General features: G+C 38.9%; 1 protein-coding gene across 17 annotated transcripts in view; it reads right to left on the reverse strand.

The window, feature by feature from the left end:
* The window catches only part of HECTD4 (HECT domain E3 ubiquitin protein ligase 4), a 192,534-nt gene that overhangs the window by 74,446 nt on the left and 96,472 nt on the right, over positions 1-21,616 (reverse strand). For 11 of the 17 annotated variants that reach the window (XM_074205760.1, XM_074205773.1, XM_074205774.1 and 8 more), the window contains 9 exons: positions 12,508-12,669; positions 11,433-11,546; positions 10,000-10,140; positions 8,756-8,988; positions 7,993-8,138; positions 4,339-4,409; positions 3,483-3,588; positions 2,144-2,264; positions 1,153-1,281 (listed from right to left, as the gene is read on the reverse strand). In XM_074205760.1, coding sequence (XP_074061861.1) covers positions 1,153-1,281; positions 2,144-2,264; positions 3,483-3,588; positions 4,339-4,409; positions 7,993-8,138; positions 8,756-8,988; positions 10,000-10,140; positions 11,433-11,546; positions 12,508-12,669 — 1,223 coding nt within the window. Of the gene's footprint in view, positions 1-1,152; positions 1,323-2,143; positions 2,265-3,482; positions 3,589-4,338; positions 4,410-7,992; positions 8,139-8,755; positions 8,989-9,999; positions 10,141-11,432; positions 11,547-12,507; positions 12,670-21,616 lie in introns of those variants that run through there. The other 6 variants (XM_074205762.1, XM_074205761.1, XM_074205775.1 and 3 more) reach the window with 3 other exon arrangements.

Raw genomic sequence — 21,616 nt, forward strand, 5'->3', positions numbered from 1 at the left:
CACAACATTCGAACTCCTTACCAATGGAGATTTGAGCAAAAGTGGCTTCAAAAGAGTTGAATGCAGTTGCTACCTCTAGCCCCCTGGCCCCTACATGTCCCAAGGACTTGGCTACAGGTGACTTCTGAAGGCTGGTGGCATCCCTATGAGGAGATTTCTTTGAAAGGGAAAAAAAATCTAAAATGAAAAATAAAAGATTCTATTCTGCAATCTAGAATATAGTGGCTTCTGATTTTTACACAAATTTTAGTTAGATGGAAAAATCCCCCCCTCTATCCAAATTAATGTGATATCAAGATAAAATAGGGCTAGATATATGCTTTACATGGAATTTATGTCAGAATGCATTCAGCAGAAATAAAGAAATGGGATGCTGCAAGGAATTTTACCTTTATTTTCTGGGGGTGGGTGGGTATCTTTTTGGGGGGAAGAGGAAATTTATCTAAGTCAAATATTTTTAGGATTGAACAGATTAGTTACCTAGTTCTTAAGTCTTCCCCAAATGATAAACCTCGACATAAAGATGCCAACAAAAGGTCCAAGCATCTGTTGAAATGATATCATTACTGCAATAACAATCTTTGGCTTATTCTAATTGCTATTTCAGGACAAATTATTGAAAAACCGTATAGTTGACAATTTTCATTAAATAATTACAGAAAAGTTGAGATGGATTATGAGTTCAGGAAAAAAAATCAACAAATGATTTAACAGATTATGAAAAGGAAGCTGAGCATCCTTTGCAACAAAGGCACCTGCATTACAAGAGGACAGGACACAAACAAACTTCTTGGAATGTTTCACATCTACAATGTCACACTCCCAGGCTCACTGAGGCACCTGATTTTCAGGGGTATGGGGCATCCCTATAAAGCCCAGGATTGTTCTGTTTCTTTCTATACTCTTGAATGTAAAATGAAGGTAAGAACCATCAAAGGGGCCAAATGGGATGCCACAATGACAACAGGGTCACAAATATTCTTGTGATAGAGCAACAGCATGAAAACCTTGGTGATGCACAAGGCACTATTATCCACTTGTGAAAAATGCACCCCCATGGCAAGCCTGGCCACTGAGTCACACAGATGCAGCCAGGGAAGCAGCACCCTACACACTGGAGAAAGCCTCATTAGAATAAAGCTTGGTGTTTACCTGTACCTTCAATGTCTCTCCCTGCAAGGAACTGTCACTGTCATCGTTTTCATCAGGCTTAATCAAAACCGTGTTACTGAGAAGGTGGTTCTGTACTGCCATCAGATAGCGCAGGCAGGAGGAAGCAGCCTTTAATACAAATAAGGGCAACTGGAATGAGCTAAACGCTACTGAAAACACAGAAGATGCAAAATCCTTTAGAGAAGTTCAAATAAGAAAAGGAGAGAAGGGCAACATACAAGACAAATTCCCAATCATTTGTTGAAATGAGCTGTTTCAAAGAGTCAACATGCTGACAAGACTAAGATGCCAAACCTCCTTCACCCACTGCCGCCATCTCATGTTGTCCCTGCTCCAAACACTCAGGCCAATGGCCTGATCTGAGGCCTGGAGGCCTGATGTGGAGATACCCTCCATGGCTCCAGATGGCAATTTATTGCAGGAGGTACCTGGCAGGGAGGGCTCAGGGAGCTGCCCAGATCTCCCAGTCAGGCTGCCCAGAGCCTTCCACACGAATTAGCAAGCCACTAATTGATGCCTTTGTATGGCATGTGTCCCCTTTTCCTCCTTGTCTCCTGATCCCTTTCCCTGTCTTCCCCCGCCCCCACCCCCATCACTAAGGGCCTTGTGCCTAACTCTAAAAAGTGATCCCTGGTGCCTATTTCCCTTTGCTGAGCAGATTGGATTTATTTGAATGATGGAATCAAACAAAAACCTGCCTCTTAAAGCAGGAAAAGTCTATTAGTGAGCAAAGAGGAACAACACCCACCCTTGATCCAGCTGTTTGCCTCTGACCTGGGGTTCGGGATAAGAGTCCAAGAGTTTGGAGAAAATGGACTTTGCCTGGCCTACCCAAAATACCTTTGTCCCACAGATGGCCAAGCCTGCTTCTAATTTCTCTCTTACATCATGCACAATGAGCCTAAAGTTGGTAGAACTGAAAGAAGGCTGCTCAAGAGAACCCTGCTTTCAGGAAATACAATTTACTTACAGGCACCGTTGAAAGAAGTCTTTGAAAATCATCTTTAGAGACTGTTTGGCACTTGGTGATTAAGATACAGGATTCTCGAACAACAATCTTCAGAATGTAGTGCAAAAGTTCATCATTTAGTCTTTAAAATGTAGGAAAAATGTAACAGTAAAATGTTGATGGCTTATTAGTTAAAGGCTACATTTCACACAACTGGTAAACCCTGAGAAACTATAATGCAGATTAAAAAAGGACTCATTTAATTAACCCTACAAATAAGTAAATGTTCATATATGTCAAACCACAACATACATGGCAAAAGTGCCACAAGGAAAGAAACATGGGGCAACAAGTAAAGGTGGTTACCACTGACCTAGGGCAGGGTATTGTCCACCACAGGGTATTGTCCATCAATGGTCAGCCAGCCACACAGACCAGATCTAGCTCTCACATATTATGTATGGCCTGGGACATAACAGTGTTTTTTATCTTTTAAAGTAAAGTTTTGTTGAGAGCTGGACACACAGACTTAAGCCATATTTGTTCTGTTGGCCATACTCTGTTGACCCGATTATAAATGACAGAAAAACCTACAGTCTAACAATAAAGTCGAGGCCAAGAGATCAGGAATGCCTCTGTGCCTTCTTAATCCCCAATGGCCCTTATTTCAGGCACATCTTTTCAATTCAATTCTCTCCTGATAAAATGGAGTTAAACTTTAGCAGTAGGACTTATTAATGATCATTCCCCATTCATGATCAGAATTCGGACCACTTTATATTTGATGAGAAAGGAGACTAAAGCTCTTTTCATACTTCAATAATACAAAGATCTTTAAATTATGCTGGAATTCAGTCCAAAACCCTCATTTTACAATTGAGTAGAATGGAGGAGCCTCTGTAAGTGACACTGACTTAGACTGGGTAACCCAGGTCCATTTTGGCCCAGTTAGTCCTAGAACTCGGCTGCCTTTGAGACTGCACCAGCCCACATGGTGAAAAGGGCACTGACTTAATGAAATTTAAACTTTTATTTTATCTTTTTTAGTTTTTGCAAGGCAGTGGGGATAAGTGACTTGTCCAAGGTCACATAGCTACATAATTATTGCGTGTCTGAGAGCACATGTGAACTCAGGGCCGGTACTCTATCCACTGTACCACCTAGCTGCCCCTGTTTAAACTTTTATTAAAGAATCTGAATTTGGAAAAGCATTAAAAATGTTCAGATGTTTACCCCCTCCCCCAGTTCACTCAAGTGTTAGAGGCAATGTTATAATAGACTCCAAAGGGCAAGTCAAGTGCTGATCAAGGTCATTCTGAGGCTGACACACAATGACTAATGAACAGTGTAATTGCATCACCTGTAATGATCATCTTCATCACTACCAAATCGATTGTTTTGAAGTTGTTCAGCCAAATTGGTCAGGATCACATCCCGAAGCTGGGAAAGCCCAGTGTTTCTCTCTCCTGTGATAGATAGTACAAAGGTTTACTAGTAATGGAATCTGAGCCATGGTGCCCAGGAACCTGATTCACTAGGAAATAACTTGGGGGCAACTGTTTAAATGTCCTAAGAGTAATGCCAGAATGTTAGTTGCTACTCTCATTCTGCCTTCTGGGTTATTTACTCCCTGATGACAAAGTCCCCACAAGGCAAACAACTTCGGTCCCTATCTTATCTTCCTCTAACTCAGGCTACCAAGTTCTGGCTGAGCACAGCAATCCTGGAGCTCCAATTTCAAAATCTGAATGCTAAGTTGAAAAAACCAAGTGAGATTCCTAATAGCAGACACTTTCATAGCACATGAAGGTCTACAAAGCACTTTACATAAGGACAAATACGACCATTGTAACAACAACCCTGAGAGACAGGAAACTATGGCTGAGAAACTTTAAGCAACTTCTCTAGGGCTATGGAGTTGTTCTAAGTGAATTAGGCAAGATTTAATCAAGGGTCTTTGAAATTCTAAAAGACAAGTTAACCTTATAATATTCAATTTCCTTCCAGGTTTAGAGGAATTTTTAATTATTATTTAGTTATTGTAATCCTTCCCCCATCATCTGATGCAATGCCACAAATGTTTCTGAAGTCCTTTGTGGACTTCACAAGTAGATGACACTCTTTTTTGTCAATGAGGATATAGATAAAAGCTCCTGCCTTCAAGGATATCCTATCCAAGGTCAATTCTTAAAATGTCACCTGAAGAGCATTCTCACCTTCTGTTAAGACCAGTTTAAGTAAGTTATTCATTTCAACTTCTCCTGGGTACAGGATAGTTAAACCAGAGCTAAAATGAGAGAAAACAAAAAAATTACTTTTTGAACATGTTGTAGGCAAACAGAAACCGATTCCTTCCTAGAAGAGTTCTAAATATTCATTTTCACTTTTAAAAAAATTTTCTTTTCTTATTCTGCCTGAAATTCTACAAAAGGAGTTAGTTAACTCACCCCACACATCCTGAAAACCTTTTGTTGTCCTATTTGTGAGTTCTCCAACATTTAACTTGTGCAGATGGATAGAACTGGTTTAATTGGATGGCTAGGGACAACCCAGGACGCCAATTTTATTGTGCATTTTGATGCTGGAATATATTGACTAAATATACGATCATAGGAGTTAAAAAGGGAAGAAAGTTTCAGGATTATCCATTGTACCACATTAAGAGACAGAGTAGTGTGAAAGCTGACTCTATTCTGATCTCCATTAACTGTGTGATTGTAGTGACTTCACTTCTCTCACTCCGTAAAACAGAATGCTAAGACTTTCTATCTCACAGGGCTGTTAAGGGAAAAGTATGTAAACCCAAAAGCTCCATTTCTTAAAAAATGACTCTTACTCTTATTATCTTGTGAGACCTCTCATTTGATAGCCATGAAACAGGCCTTAAATGTCAGTGTCTATGCTCTGACTCAAACACCTGGTTCTTGTGGCCAAGTAGCCCCACTCTCTCAATAGAAGGAAAGATTTGGCCTTAAAAACTAGCATCAGATGTCAATGTTCCCCATTCCCCTAGATCCTTCAAGGAGAGAAAAGACAAAAGCACGACCGGAGCCATCCGCTCCTCCAAATAACATATCCTTCCTTGAAATCTTTCCTTACTCTATCATGGGAGTGACTACATAGGTAGAAAATGATAAAGTAAATAATATTAGGCTTTCATTTATCTTAAGTTTATTTTATGGTATTAACTAAAAAAGGTTTGGAAATGCCTACTTTTGAAACAAATCACACACACACACACACACACACACACACACACACACAGCAAAAGATCAATAACATAGGAATTCATTGGTATGGGAATTCTCTCCACTGTTACAAATTGAAACCTATCTAAAACTCAGAATATCAGAAAACTATTTGAGGCTCAGAGAAGTTCCATTTGCCCATGTCACAGAGCAAGCCAGATGAACAGCCAGGTCCTTCTGACTCCTCTTTACCAGGCTCTGATAGGCCTCTTTCAAGGACCTGCCCTCACATGTCAGCACATGTCCTACTTCAATGAGAGAACAATGGGGTCTAGACTAATTCTAGTGTGGAACCAATCCAGTTTAATTGATTTCAAAAGAAGGTATTGGATTCTATTTAGGCCAAACTGGGCTGTGAATTCATCAAAACAAAAGTGGCCCTCAAATTTGTCTAAATCCCTCCATTGCCAGGGGAGCCAGACCAAAACCTAAAGGACATTACTGGTGAGAAAAGGACAAAAAAGGGGAAATTTAATGTAGTACCCAGGTAGAAGAAAAAAATCTACCTAGTTTTTTAAAAAAGATTAAAAATGTAACCGAGATCAAAAGAAATGTAGCAAACTGGGAAACAATCTTTACAACTTATGTTTCTGATAAAGGACTCATTTCTAAAATATACAGAGAACTGAGTCATATTTAAAAAAAAAAAGCCATTCCCCAATTGACAAATAGTCAAAGGATTGCAAAGGCAATTTACAGATGAGGAGATCAAAGCAATCCATAGTCATATGAAAAATTGCTCTAAATCATTAATAATTAGAGAAATGCAAATTAAAGCTTCTCTGAGGTATCACCTCACACCTCTCAGACTGACCAATATGACCAGAAAGGATAATGATCATTGTTGGAAGGGCTGTGGGAAATCTGAGACACTATTACATTGCTGTTGGAGCTGTGAACTCATCCAACCCTTTCTGGAGAGAAATCTGGAACTATGGCCAAAGAGCAACAAAAATGTTATACCCTTTGATCCAGCAATACCACTACTGGGTCTATACCCTGAAGAGATGATGAAAAAGGGCAAAAATATCACTTGTACAAAAATATTCATAAGTAGCCCTGTTTGTGGTGGCAAAGAATTGGAAATCAAGTAAATGTCCTTCAATTGAGAAATGGCTTAGTAAACTGTGGCATATATATGTTATGGAACACTACTGTTCCATGAGAAACCAGGAAGGATGGGAATTCAGGGAAGCCTGGAGGGATTTGCATGAACTGATGCAGAACCAGAAAAACACTGTACACCCTAACAGCAACATGGGGGCGATAATCAACCTTGATGGACTCGCTCATTCCATCAGTGCAGCAATCAGGGACAATTTGGGGCTCGAGAATACCATCTGTATCCAAAGAAACAACTGTGGAGTTTGAACAAAGACCAAGTACTATTACCTTAAATTTAGGGAAAAAAACCTGGTAACTTATTGTCTGATCTTGCTATCTCTTATACTTTATGTTTCTTCCTTAAGCATATGATTTCTCTCTCATCACACTCAATTTGGATCAGTGTATACCATGGAAACAATATAAAGACTGACAAACTGCCTTCTGTGGGGGGTGGGGGAAGGAAATTGTAAAACTTAAAATAAACTAGATCCTTCAGGATTCATAATTTATGACAAGAAGGAGCAGAGTAAGCAGTTTTGTCTCTACTTTGGACTCTTTCCCATTCATGAGAAGATTCACTGGAATCTTTTAATAGTTGGAGATGCTCTGTGCTCCCTTTCCTTCCCATTATCACCCCCATTTCTTCATTTTTAGTGTGGGCTACACTAGATGACCCTTTGAATTCTTAAGATTCTCTGAGATTATCTTTCCTTTTCCCTGCTCTCCCTTCAAAGAGCAAACAACCTTGAGTTTGTTTAAATGATCACTTATTATACTGAGGCAGTTGGTCAGTTGGTATCTGGATGAAATTTCATAAAGATTTTTAAGGCTCTTTCTAGAGAAGACTCTGACAATATATAAGAGTCATAAAACTGGTCAGACCTTTATGGAACACTGTTGGAAATATGCCTTTGGTAGATTATTGAAAACACACTAGAAAGAAATTAATAATTAAATCTTCCATTTCTCCAGCATTTCACGGTTCACCAAGGATTTTCTTTACAACAACACTGTGTATGTTTCCATACACGATTTGAGCAGGAAAGGATCTTAAAGATTATAGTGCAACTCATTTGTTTTTATGCATGAGTAAATTGTGAAAATCTTGAAAAAACTGAAATGCCCCATTGCATTGAGGTCCCTCAATTTATGGGAGTACTATATTGCCATAAAGAAGGATAAATGAAAGAAATAGGTGGAAATATACAAGACCCATAGGAAATAACACACAAAGGAAAAAGTAGACACAAAAATATGTGAATATGAACAAAATACGCATGTTATTATGTGAATACCATATCATTAAAGATTAGAAGGGAATATTTAGTGAGTTATGGGTTAATCTAAGGTCAAGTATGATTCTGATTGAACTGATAAATTACAAAAAGAAAACTGGAAAAAATGCCTTTGAGATCAAAGAGCAATATACAAATAAACTTTGGTCCTCTGTCCCACTGCCTGATGGATACTTCAGCAAATCAGCTGGAACAACTGAGATAATGCACAGCAGTTTACCTGATGGCAAGACAGACTTCCTTCTGTATTTCTGGGCAAATTTGGTCTTTCGGAGCCATCAATAATTGCCACAAAAGAAGCCCTGACCGTCGAATGATGTCTCGGTTCCTTTCACTTTGTGGGCTAAAGAAAAATTTAAACACCACCTACAGAAACAGAAGGATTTGCTCTAAAATCACACTTTCCATTGAAGCCATGGCAGGTAGGGGGGAATGAAATATTCTTTTTTTTTTTTAAGGTTTTTTGCAAGGCAAATGGGGTTAAGTGGCTTGCCCAAGGCCACACAGCTAGGTAATTATTAAGTGTCTGAGACCGGATTTGAACCCAGGTACTCCTGACTCCAAGGCCAGTGCTTTATCCACTATACCACCTAGCCACCCCTATTCTTATTTTCAAAAGCACATGGAAGGTGGTCTTGTGAGCACATTTTCAGGTAACTTTTAATCACAATTTTTTCTATACTGTACAGTTGTATAATTTCAATAACTATTTGCAATATCATCACTGCAGCACTCATGTCACTGTAATACTCTGAATAGGATATGGAGGATTAGAATGTATCACAGATCCAGGAGGTTTTATTATATTTTTTTGTTTTTATTATAATCAATGACTTAAATCTAAAATTTAAAACTAGGTCAAGAATGCTTCAATCTACCTTATGAAACTGGCAAAAAATTAGTGAGATTTAAATTTTCTTTTCTTTTGGTTGACAATTTCCAGAATTCCTTTCCAAGTGTTTATCTAAAACCTGTGTATTCACCTGAAAGACAACAAGAATGCAGCGAATAATACAGGTATCGCCATTGACCATGGCTTTCTCCATGATGTCACAAATACTGCTAAGATGGTGTGCTTCAATTGGATGCTGCTTGCCCAGAAAGTTTGTAATTGGCAGACTCGTATTGGTTGCAAGAAGATTGAGCTGATGGATGCACATGGCTCCAACATGATGCAGAAGCTGGTTTATAACCTCATTTGTGGTGATAGCCTCACCTAGAAAATAAACAACAGTAGGAAGAGCTGTCCAACATGTCCACAAAAGCCATTGGAGCCTCCACCTCTCTCAACGTCTCCCTCACATGCTGCTATTGGGGCAGGACTGATCTTAAATTTTTTCTTAGAGTTTATAAAGAAACAAGGAAGCTTGAAAAGTAGGAAAGCCCTAAGAAAACTGCTTGACCCAGGGGATGGGGGATGGGATAAAGGGCCAGAATTCCAAGCAGTACCAACTTGCCTCTACTGATGGCTTCACTGTCTAAAAATATCTTGCCCCACATTTTGAGGGAGGGGCCCCTTTTTTAGACTAATGGATTCCATCATTTTAAGATTTTCTTGAGTTTACTATACCTTCATTCAATCAACAAACTGATTAAGTGGGGAGGGTACTCAGAGTACTGTGCTACCCTTAAAGCTTATAGGAGGGAACAAACCCAAATATGTTTCATGATGACTACATCAATGAGAGGTAAGATAAAACCATCTTTAAAGGGTGTGTGAGAATTACAAGATCTTTCAGGCACAAATCCCATGAATAATGGCAAGGAAGCCAGAAGGCAGAGGGAATGTACAGGTTAGAGGGCAATGTCCAGTTTGGCTGGAGCCCAAGGTGATTGGAAGGAGGAATGTGATCCAACATTAGGAACTCAAGCAACCTGGCCAAAAAGTCTTGCTTCTCCCTGCCCCCTTCTTTCTCAAGCTAGGATTGTCCCTTCCCAACCACCTTGTATTTGATTCTCCTGTATTTATTTATTTTGATTCTGGTATACTCATATGTCCATATAGTCTTTTCCAATAGAATGTAAACTCCATGAGGGCAGGGGCTATTTCATTTTAAATCTGTGTTAGCCTACAGTTTTGGCACACATTTAATAAATGCTGTTGATGGTCAAAATGGGTTGAATTAGTTCAGCCAGAATGCTCAACCCCAACTATCCATAGACAATTCTGCAATTTCTATCATCTCATTTGCACAACCTCAGACATATACAATATCATTTTGCTTACCTTTTGGCTCAGTAATAATATGGCTGACTCCAAGTCTTTGACATACATAATGAAAAGCTTGATTTCCAGGATTGCACCACTGATCAATATAATCATTAGAACATGTCCATATCATGTTATTCATTGTATCATAACATGCACCTGCAGAAGAACATTTAAATCATCTTGTTATCTTGCCTGCATATCTTTTCAGCTTTTGTCCAATTAATTCAAGTTAAGTATTTCCTAAGAACCAAGACTTCACTAACGCTGAGTGCTCCCACCACGAATACAGATGATGTCACCTCAGCACATTAAAAAGTCTTCATGAGTTGTATGGCCAAGTTTCTGGTAAAGAACTTCTCCACACTTCAGTGGTCATGGTCTTAGACAATAGACAAGAGGAATTATTGGACCACATGTCTTCCTAGGTTGCTTTCCATGAAAAAAATTTTGGGCTCTATTGATACAGAGCCTTGAGGAACGCAGGGTCTTTATTTTTTTGGTTTTTGCAAGGCAGTGGGGTTAAGTGACTTGCCTAAGCTCACACAGTCAGGTAAGCACTAACTGTCTGAGGCTGGATTCAAACTCAGGTCCTTCTAGCTCCAGGGCTAGTGCTCTATCCATTGTATCACCGAGCTGCCCAAGAATCTGTTGCCTTGAAGGACAGAGAGGATGATTTTCCATAAGATTCCTCTTACTAAGCATTTCAAAAATTAAAATAATGACAAGAAGTATGATGCTGCTAATCCAGATCTTTCATGAACACAAAGGTGAATATTAAGCCTCATTCCTGCCCCTTCAACATGAGCTTTTTTTTTTATGAAAAATTCTCCTTATATGCTTTTCAGGGTATGTAAATAATTAAGATCAAAAGTCAATTCAAGCTAAGACATAATAAACCAAGTTTAAATTACAGAGGAAAACCACAGGTTCCTAATCCTTCAGATTTCTTTTTGCATGGGATTTTGGGACAAAGTTTCTTTCTAAGTGGCAGAAATTTACCTCAGGAATGGCCTTCCTTATTAGAGTAACTAGAAAGAAGTTTTTAAAGAGGACATAAAAGAGAAGTTTCTATTTAATGCATATTAGACTGAATCCAACTATGACATAAGCAGAATTCAATGCCTTCTAGAGGGAAGGTACTACTGAACTTGCCCTTGAATTTAACTAATGAAAGACTGTGACCTATGAATCAGAAGACTAAGGCTCTTTTTCTAGTTCTACAATTTAATCCCAATGGGAACCTGGACTAAACATCTCAAGATGAAGATAGTATTAACTGCCTCATTCTGTATCACTAAGACTTCCTTTTAAAACCCATACAAGAGAACTGAGAAGTCAAAATCCCATTTATGCAATGAACTGCTTTAATAAAAACTGGCAAAACCTTTTAAGAGAAGTTTATGAATCTACTGAGTTTCTCTTAGGAATTTCATCCTTTAATTTCTTACCCAGTCCTGGGACAAGAGCACCACGTCCAAGTGAGCTTCCAGCAGCATCAATCAGGTCAGCACGGCTTGTGAACTGACCATCCGAAATGTTATACACCAAGCTGGATGCCAGAACTTCAGAAACAAAAAAAAAACAAAAAAAAAAAACAAAACCCAACAACTATTTTAATGTAACTTTTAGAGGCTGACGGTTCATTTAGCAGATTGTCATCTTCAAGCTTTCAACTGTCCATTGAGGAAATGTACATTTTCACTATGGAAAAAAAATCTATCTTCATTTGTTATAGATTATATTTCAGGAATATTTCTAAAATTATTCTGCTCTTAGATGGTCATGTATCAAAATGATTACGTCCTAAAAATGGTGATGTGACATTTTCTACAGCTTTATTTAACAGGCTGAAAAATTTGGGCATCCTCTCTACTGCGTCCCTCCCCTTCACTGCCCTCCATCCTTTCCCACTCTAGCCTGAGCTGGTGCTGGGACATGCCCACTGATACTGCCCGACTACAGGCCCTGATGCATTTCTGTCTTAACTGATCTTCAGGCTTCCCATGCTTCACCTCCATTCCATCCTGGGGGTGGAATACCACAAAGATTACCACATACTATTTAGTTTGGGGTTAGCTTTGCTGAAATACTTTTTCCCTCTTTCTTTTAAATGTTAAGTACAAGGATAACCTCACTGGGTTGGCAGGGGATATGTCTGGAAAGGATATGATATAAAATCAAAAGTATCAATTAAAAGAAAATCATAAAATACACCTGTATGTTTCAAAGAGCAAGAGATTATGCTGATCATCCTCAAGAGTAAGGTGATTCTTTTGCTGAAATGACTTCAAGAAGACATAAACAAAAGCAACAGGATACAGACTAGAGAGGCCCCTTCCTCATGATCAGTATAAGCCAGGTGAGGGAATCAAGTGAAAAAATTTCAAATTTTTCCAAGTCATTTCAAGGGCATTAGGACAAGGGTCAGGAATCTGCCAAAATCCAATGAAGCAGCTATCCAGAATAGGAACAAAAAGAGTCAGCCCACCTCCCCCAGAGTCCCTGTGGAAGAAACTCACTTACTTTTTAAAGATGACAGACCACTTGTTCCACCAAAGAGTGAACGGGTTGCAGAGCTACCTGAGCCCCCCGGTGGGGGAACCAGCATCACCAGGTATGTGCCACATGTGTATATAGGTGTCTTCCTTAACATTTTCAGAGGCAGCCCACAACTGGTATTTGCTGCTGAAAAACATTAAAATGCTTTAGAAGCAACTGAAATTTAATGAACAAATCAGATGATTAAAATGGAATATGAGAAATATGAGATAGCTAGTTTAGGAAAAATATAGGATAAAGAAACAAAAAACTGAAGAAAACGATTTTGGATCAATTTTCTCATGCAAAGATCCCTTATTACCATTCTAAAACTCAGAATTTTTCTGTGCTCTTCCAACAGTTTTTCTAAAAAAGAAATTTAAAAAGTAAACTAAAAATCAGAACTAAAACTTAACAGAATAAAAGAAAATAATTGCTACAGGTTATAAAAATGTTTAAGTTAAAACACTAAGAGACTAAAGTATAGACTCAGTCTTTTTTTATCTGATTTCCACAGCCCATTCCTCACTTTTCAATTGAGCTATGACACTATATTGCAAGTGCCTTTTCAATGTCTAGATCTGGAAATCAAAAGGCATCTGGTGAATAGAGCACTGGTCTTAGAGTCAGGAATATGGAAGTTCAAATTCAGCCTCAGACACTTGACTCTTAACTAGTTGTATGACCTTGGGCAAGTCACTTCACCCTGACTGCTGACCATCCAGGGCCATCTCCAGTTGTCCTGATTCCTATCTGTCCACTGGACCCAGATGGCTCCAGAGGAGAAAGTGAGGCTGGGGACTTAGCACAGGACCCCCTCACTTAAATCCAATTCATGTGCTTGTCATGACATCAGCAGCCTGATGTCATGGACCTCTTAGAAAATTAAGGACAAACATCACGACATTCAAATTTCATTCATGCAAAATGGAATACATTCCCCATCTATACCCTGACCCAATTTCTTCTTAATAACTTCCCTGTTTTGGAGAATACCATCATGCTTGTATTTACCCAGGATCAGCTCAGACTCCTCACTCCCACTTTTCTACCACATCCAATCCATGACCAAATTTTTCCAATACTGTCTTCACAAAGTCACCCACACCAATCCTCTTCTCTCCATTTACCTAGCTCAGGCCTTGAGCACAGCTCTCCTGGAATATTTCAATAGCCTCCTCTACAGTCTCCCCAAATCAATTCTTTTCTCTCTCTAATTCATCCCCCAATATTGCTGGCAGACTGATGCTCCTAAAGGAGAAGCTCAACCTCTTTCTTCAGAAGTTTCTTGTTTCCAAGATGAAATGGACACTCCTCTGCCTGGCATTCCAAGCTCTTCCCAATATGGCTCTATCCTGTTCTTCCTGCAAGGATGGAATGTTTCCCTTCTTCCCTGCTCTCTTGGAGTCTCTAGTTCCCCTTTGGGCTTAACTCACCTGCTGTATGAGGTCCTTTGGAACACTTTATGTGTTAGTATTCTTTCCAAAATTGACATAACTTTGTCTTTTTAATTATACGGATACACAATATTTCTCTCCAGTACAATTCAAAATGCCCGATGGCAAGCACTGGGATTTTTTTGCCCTTGAACCCGCAGGGTCTGGCACAAGATGTCTATTTTTTTGGTCTGATGCTATGATTTCACTGGCACAGGGAAACTGCTCATGAGTGAACTTCCTCTACCAATGTAACCTACAGTCTTAGTGAATTGAGAGGAGAGTAAGAGGTTAAGTGATTCACCCAGGGTCACATAATCAGTAGATATCAGAAAAGTGAATCCAAATCTTCCATCAACTATGTCATGCTGCTACTTGGCCTGAGAGATGGTAAAGTTGCTAAGTGAATTGTATGAAAGGAATCTAGGCAGATCCCAAGCCTATCTCAGTTTCAAGGAGTATCCTCAGGAAATACAATGGACAAATCTAAAACTGCTGAGTACTTTGGGTCACTCTATACTGTGACATCACTGGGACAAGACTTGAATAAGTTTTTTAAATGTTAAACTATTAGATATATGTTTTGCAGTAGTTGTAGTGGTGATGGATATTTGTACCGTGCCTTAAGACTTCAGAAGCAGTCCTCCTACATGATGCCATTGGCTTTGCCAGGCCATGAGTGTCTGAGGCAGGATTTGAACTTGACCCCAGGCCCAGCATCCTAATCACTATATGATTTCTGAACAGAAAATGGGTCAGAAAGATCTTCATCACAGAACTAAATAATACAACATTTCTCCATCTATATCTCAGAATAAATTTTTAACCTGCAAGATTTATGAAATTCTATTAAGCTAACTTCTTTTGGGTCACTGATATAGGCTATTATGAAGAAGAAGAAGAAGATGAGTTTTCTAATTTAAAAACCATAAAATTAATTTTAATCTCCTTGCATACATTGGCAAGACTACAATCTGAAAAGTACTGGAACTCATTTAGGATCTTCTATACTTACTCGAGTGAGAAATAATGAGAAACTTATTCATAGCATTCTAGCTCAGAACCTGTCACAGATTAAATCATAATTTCTTATTAATAATCTAGCACAGACATTTTTCTCAGTGTTTTGCCTGAAATAAGAAAAGTGAAAAAATCCCAACTTCATCCAATGCAGTATCCCTCATGGCAAATACCACTTCCCTTCTTGTTTTGTTGTTCTGTGCCACAACAAATTGACTTCTGCAAGTCATAAATCCAGAACATAGGCTCTTACTTGAGGTAAAGAAATTTTATTTAAAAAGCGTATTAGGAACACTGAGAAATTAGTTACTGTGTGGGCACAATGACACCTTCCTTCAAGATATTTTTAATATGCATATTCCAATTAACATGGTGTCAGCTTCCTTCTCTAATAAACACAGAACTTTCAGATGAGACCCTTTAAAGTCTCTGAATAACCCTCCTTCAATCTTTCTTCTGAAGATCTGTCTAGAGCTTATCTCTCTCCTGGTTCTGGCCTAGGCATCTGGGACAGCAGGTGTGGTCTTAGGTTTCTTATCTGCAAAGTAGGGCAACATAAGCAAATGACCTGGGTTTTGGTGGAAAACTTGTAGATAGTTGAGGACTCCTGGTACAGTAGCTGAATACTGGGCTTGGCAAGAAAAACCTCAATCCAAATTCTGCCACCGACATATCCTATCTGTGTGACTGCAGGCAAGACACTCCACTTTTCAGTAATCCAGATGACTCTCAAAAATGAAAAAGCCACAAATCAACTGGCAATCTGTCTCAGTGGAGGAAGCTTCCACTCTAGAAGGTCCCCACAGCAATTAAATTATAGAAAAAAGAAAAATGTCTACAAACTAAACTGTTGCATCTAATTCAGATTCATATGACAAACCAAATGCAATAGGGATTTCTTCCCATCTTTCCTAAATTAATGGAGACAATGAAACTTTTAACATCTGAAATTATTAAAGGGTAATCAAGTATTTGATTGGACAGACTCACTGTTAATTAATAAGAGATCTTTTTCCTCTCAATCTTTCCAGCAGACATGTAAAAGCATAAATGAACAATTTTCATTTATACCATACTTTCTGAATGTGCTGAATATACTGCACAATAGTATACAACTTGATCTTGAATTTTATTATAATTTATTAGTTGATTGGCTATCAAGAGAGAGAAGGAAAGATCAAGCAATGAGCATTATCTGGTGTGTGACCCTGATATCTACAAAATGTTCTAAGACATGAGGAAGGCTTCAAATCTGTCTGATATATTTCCTGTGGCAGACTTAGAAAAAAGGTATAATCAAACATCGCATGGGAGAACATGGCATGAATGGGCTGCAATTCGCAGCAAAGAAAATAACAACTCTGAGAAGTAGACAGCTGCATCTAAGTCCAGTGGTCCAGGTGTAAAGGCTGGCATATTCTCCATGCTTGTCAATTTTAACTTTCAAAGTCTAAAAGGCCTAGCTTTTGCATGGCTGATCACCACCAAAGCAACAAGTCTATGTAGATATTCTGTAAACTGTACTAATAATGGTGATATAAAATAATGGAAAAGACATTGTTGAGCCCTTCACAAAAAGTCCTATTCCGTTTCCTCACTGGGGTAGAAAAGTGACCCTTGAACTCTCAGAAGTTAGGGGAAGTCAAAGACTTGACAGATTCTTACAAGCTAAAGCTTTGCTTCAAGTCCCAGGGACAATGTAGACTGTTGTCCCAGGATGGGGAGGCTCAATATGAGGAGGATGCGCAATCCTCTGAATGTGAAAATTCAAATAATTAAAAGTAACACTCAGTCCTGAGTTTCTACAAGTCAGCAAAGCAGAAAGGAAGGCAGAAGGTGTTAAGAATTCATTTTCAGATTTTCAATAAACATTAAAATTAACTGTTGGCACTCTAAATGTCACATTTTTATCCAATGACCACTGAATTGACATATTACCAGAGGAACTGTATTATTTCCAAACTGCTAGTCTCACAATAAATGAAGCCATTAGACAGAAAAGTTGCAACAATTGAAGCTAAATGGAACAACAAGTAATGGGTTCTCCTGAAATATGCGGCAGAATTGGTTTAGTTGTGTGCCCAAGGGCAGCATCATTACATGAGCTACTTGGCCTTCTTGACTTATAGAACTCATGATGCACATAAGCAAATGGCTGTCAAGAAGAGGACTATTGCTTATGGAATACCATAAAGATGATACAGTTTATGAACCTCCATAAGGATGATTGAGGATTACAGGTTGCTAATCAGGACTATGGATTAGGGACCATGATAACAAATGTGGATTATGAGCCAACACTTACTTGAGAGGAAAAAAGAGAATACAATTACCTGACAAATCTGGGAAGACCCTAAAAACCACATGAACATATATAGCAATATTTGGTCACTTCAATGTGAAAATGGGCATAGGGAAGGCATTTTTTTTTAAAAATTGGAAAATATGCTTTTGGAATGAGAAATTAGAGGTAAAGGATTTCTGGGTCACAGGAATAATGCTACACAGGACTAGACATTTTTTATAATCCATAAAGTCTCCCAAACATCTCTAAAGTAAGAATTATGCATAAGAGATAAAGGAATTTTGGCTATCTTCTTGGTCTAGGACGCCAAGTATTCTAATAAGGTACAAATCCGATGAATTTAAAACAGAAAAGGCTAATCCCTAACCTTAATGCACTTTTCCCATTTTCCACCTTGCTATGATAAGGTCAAACAAGGCTACCCATAGATTAAAACAGAATTAACATATTCTGGCTAGGTCAGAAGTATGAGAATGCTAACTTTAGAGGGAGAAGTGAATCCGGAAACCAGGAAACATTATTCAATATCTAATATGTTCCAGACACTGTGATAAGCATGAGGGATACAGAAAAAAGGCAAAAGAGTCCCCTGTCTTTAAGGAGTCCCCAGTTTAAGGGGAAGACAAAAAGCAAACAAATATGTAAAACAAACTATATCCAGGAAACAAATAAAAGAGGAAAAGCCCTGGAATTAAGAGGCATTGAGAAAGGATTCCTGAAAAAGATGGACTTTCAAGAAGTTAGATAAGCCAGCAAGCAAGGGGCAAGTCAAAGTAAAAGCCAGAGTCTCAAGATGGAGTCTCCCTTCAGGAATGGCCAGGAAGTTGTGTCACTGGCCTACAAGGGTTTGAATGTAGAAAAGGATTTTGCATTCCATCCTGGGAGTGATAAGGAGTCATTAGAGCTTAATGAGTCAGGAAGAGTGTGTGTGTGTGTGTGTGTGTGTGTGTGTGTGTGTGTGTGTGTGTGTGTAGGTATAATATAATTGACTTGAGCCTTAGCAAAATCACTTCAAAGGCTGACTGGAGGATGGACTGGAGTGGGGGGGGAGGGGGGAGACTCAATGTAGGCAGCTCCACCAGTGGCTATTGCAGTAATACAAGTATGAAGTGATAAGGGTCTACACTAATATGGAAGTGTCAGAAGAGAGAAGGGGGGGCATATCTGGTGTTACAAAGGCAGAATCAACATGCCTTGGCAAGAGATTAGATATGAAAGGATGAGAAAGTCAAGAATCAAAAATGATGTCTAGATTATGAGGCTGAGGTACTAAAAGGATGGTGTTGTCCTCTAAAGTCATAGAGAATTAGGAAAGGGGAAAGGGTTTAAGAGAAAAGTAATGTAGAATCAGTTGAATTAAAAATATCAACTGGACATCTAATTTAAGATGTCAGAATCAGACACAGCAGTAGATTTGAGATTTATCAGTATAGAAATGATAATTAAATCCATGGTAAGTGATGAGTTCACCAAGTGAAATAGTACAGAAGAAAAAAAGAATAGGATCCAGGAGAGAATCTTGCAGGATAATGATTAGAGGAATTGACCTGAATAAGCAAAGCAGGGTAAGGATAAGTGGTCAGATAAATAGGAGAACTATGAGAAAAAGGTGTCCTAAAAATCTAGAGAGAAGAGAGTATTAAAGAAGAGAGGGTGATCAAAACTATCAAAGATAGAAGAAAGGCCATGGAGAATGAGGATTGAGAAAAGGTAGTTGCATCTGACAATTAAGAGATCATTGGTAACTTTGGAGAGAACAGTTTTAATAGAAAGATAAGAAACCAGACTATAAGGAGTAAAAAAGAAAATGGGAGAAGAGAACATTGAGACATCTATTATAGATAGCCTTTTCAAGAAAATTAGCTACAGAGAGTAGAAGAGATATAGATTGATAGTTAGCAAGGATAAAAGGATCAAGTAAGTTTTTTTTCTTCCTTTGAGAATGGAGAGGGGCATATCTGTGGTTAAGAGGTAAGACATCAGTAGACAGAAACTGAAGAAAATAGAGAGGATAAAAGAGGGAACATTTTTTGGAGGAGGTAGGATGTAATAGGTTCATTTGATTAAGTAGAGCAGTTAGCCTTGGTAAAGAGTAAAGTTATTATTTCATATAAGGCAGGGGTACAGAAGGAGATAGTGACAGAATGTCTTTGAGTGATAGGAGATGAAGAAGGAAAGAGGGAATTCATAGCAAATGGCATCAATTTTTTTTGATAAAATATGAGGCAAGGTTCTCAGTTGAGAGTGGAGGGAGAGAAGGAGCCATAGGAAGTTTGAGGAGGAATGAAAAGGTTTGGAAGAACCACTGTGGAGTGTGGGAGAGAGTTGATAAAGTAGGATTGGCTCATAGCAATGAAAGCCTAGCTGAGGTTGTGCAACAAATTTGAAGTGGAGCCAATTGGAAAGACTGCATAATTTTTCCATCTTTCTTCAGCAATATGTGTATAGCAACAAAGGCTGCAGATGATGGGAGTGATTCTACAATCATGATTAGCAGGACACAACTGGTGACATGATAAAGAGGCTAGGAACTCACTAGAAGAGGACAGTGTCAAATTTTATTGGTTTAGCAATGATCAAAATGTGAGCCTGAGATATAAAATTCATTAAGAAAGAAAAGCAAGTGCCTTGGAAATCTGGAAACAACAGCTATAACAATTTTGATGGGGTGGATGGAGGAACTACCACAGTAAATTAGCATGTGTGGAGCTCCACCAAAACTGAAAGAATGCACCTAGCATCCACCAGGGCCAATTTTATCTCCTCAGAAATTATTCAGGGACAGATTAAGGTCAGTGAATTGTGAACTGCCCAGTATGGGAAGAAGCAAAAACTACTTTGAGGTCCGTCTCCCAGGGAACCAAGATGCTAGAGAGAAGCCAGGAACTTCCCTGAGCTTTCCTCAGCTTCCCTCAGAAACAATAATAATCAAATCTTGAAACAGATTCTGGAAAGAAAGAACCAACAGAAAGAAAGAGTGGAGCATTTTCCAATGTGAGATCTTATAATGACTTCAGGAAAGGTCTGTCTCATTCAAGTGTAGGGGGATTATGGACCAGCGCCAGCAGGAATGGGGAAGACAGATGAAGACTTTCAGTTGCAGTAGAGATCACCAACTAAGGTTCCAGTTCAACAGGTCAGCAATACAGCAGGTCAACTGAGATGGCCCCAGACGCAGCTTAGAAGGCAAACTTTCAAGCCCCCAGGCCCCAGTGCAGTGGATGTGACGATTCCTGGTGCCCCAGTGTAATAGGGAAGCTGAGAACACCAAAGGTCCCAGGCATGTGGAAAATTAGCGAACAGGACCTTGGACCTTGGACCTTCAGTCCAAGAAGCTTGGACCCCATTGCAGCCCAGGGACAGGGGAGAAACTTTAAAAACCATGAAATGGACTAAACATGAGTAAGAAACAGAAGTCCTGATCATAAAAAGTTACTATAGTGATAAGAAAATACCATCTCAGAAGAGGATATGTGAAAAAGATCTATATGTGAAATTCCAAAAGGATTATAAATTAATCCAAGCCCAAGGAATTCTCTTGGAAAAGATCAAAAAGGATTTTAAAAATTAATTAGAAAAATTGGGAAAAGAAATGAGAGGTATGCAAGAGAGAGAGAGTCCACAGCTTAGAAAAGGAAGTACAAAAAGTAACTGAAGAAAACAATCTCTTTGAAAATACAACTGGGAGGGGGGGGCTAGGTGGTTCAGTGGATAGAGTACCAGCCCTGGAGTCAGGAGGACCTGAGTTCAAATCTGGCCTCAGACACTTAATAATTACCTGGCTGTGTGGCCTTGGACAAGTCACTTAACCCCACTGCCTTGCAAAAACTAAAAAAAAAAATACAACTGGGCAAATGAAAAGAAAAACAACTTCAAAAATAGGATTTAGCAAATGATAAAAGAAAGCAATTCTTTAAAAACAGAAATGGGCAAAATAACTTCTTCAAAAATAGAATTGGTCAAATGGAAAAGGAGATTTGACTACCTGAAGTTAAAGGAACTGGGCCCACTAGGTGGAACAGTGGATAGAGCACTGGCCTTGAAGTCAGGAGGAAGGAACTCAAATCTGGCCTCAGACACTTGACTCTTACTAGCCCTGTGATCCTGGGCAAGTCACTTAACTTTGATTGCCTCAATCTCCAGTCATCCTGATTCATATCTAGCCACTGAACCCTGATGGTTCTGGAAGATCAAGTGAGACTGGTAACTTAGGACAACATGCCCTCACTGAAATTCAATTCATGTGCTTGTCTTGGCATCACCTCCCTAATGTCATGGTCTTCTTTGAGAATGAAGGACAAACATTTTAAATGAAGAAAATAATTCCTTGAAA

Source organism: Macrotis lagotis, chromosome X, assembly GCF_037893015.1.
Source record: "Macrotis lagotis isolate mMagLag1 chromosome X, bilby.v1.9.chrom.fasta, whole genome shotgun sequence".
Lineage (NCBI taxonomy): Eukaryota > Metazoa > Chordata > Mammalia > Peramelemorphia > Peramelidae > Macrotis > Macrotis lagotis.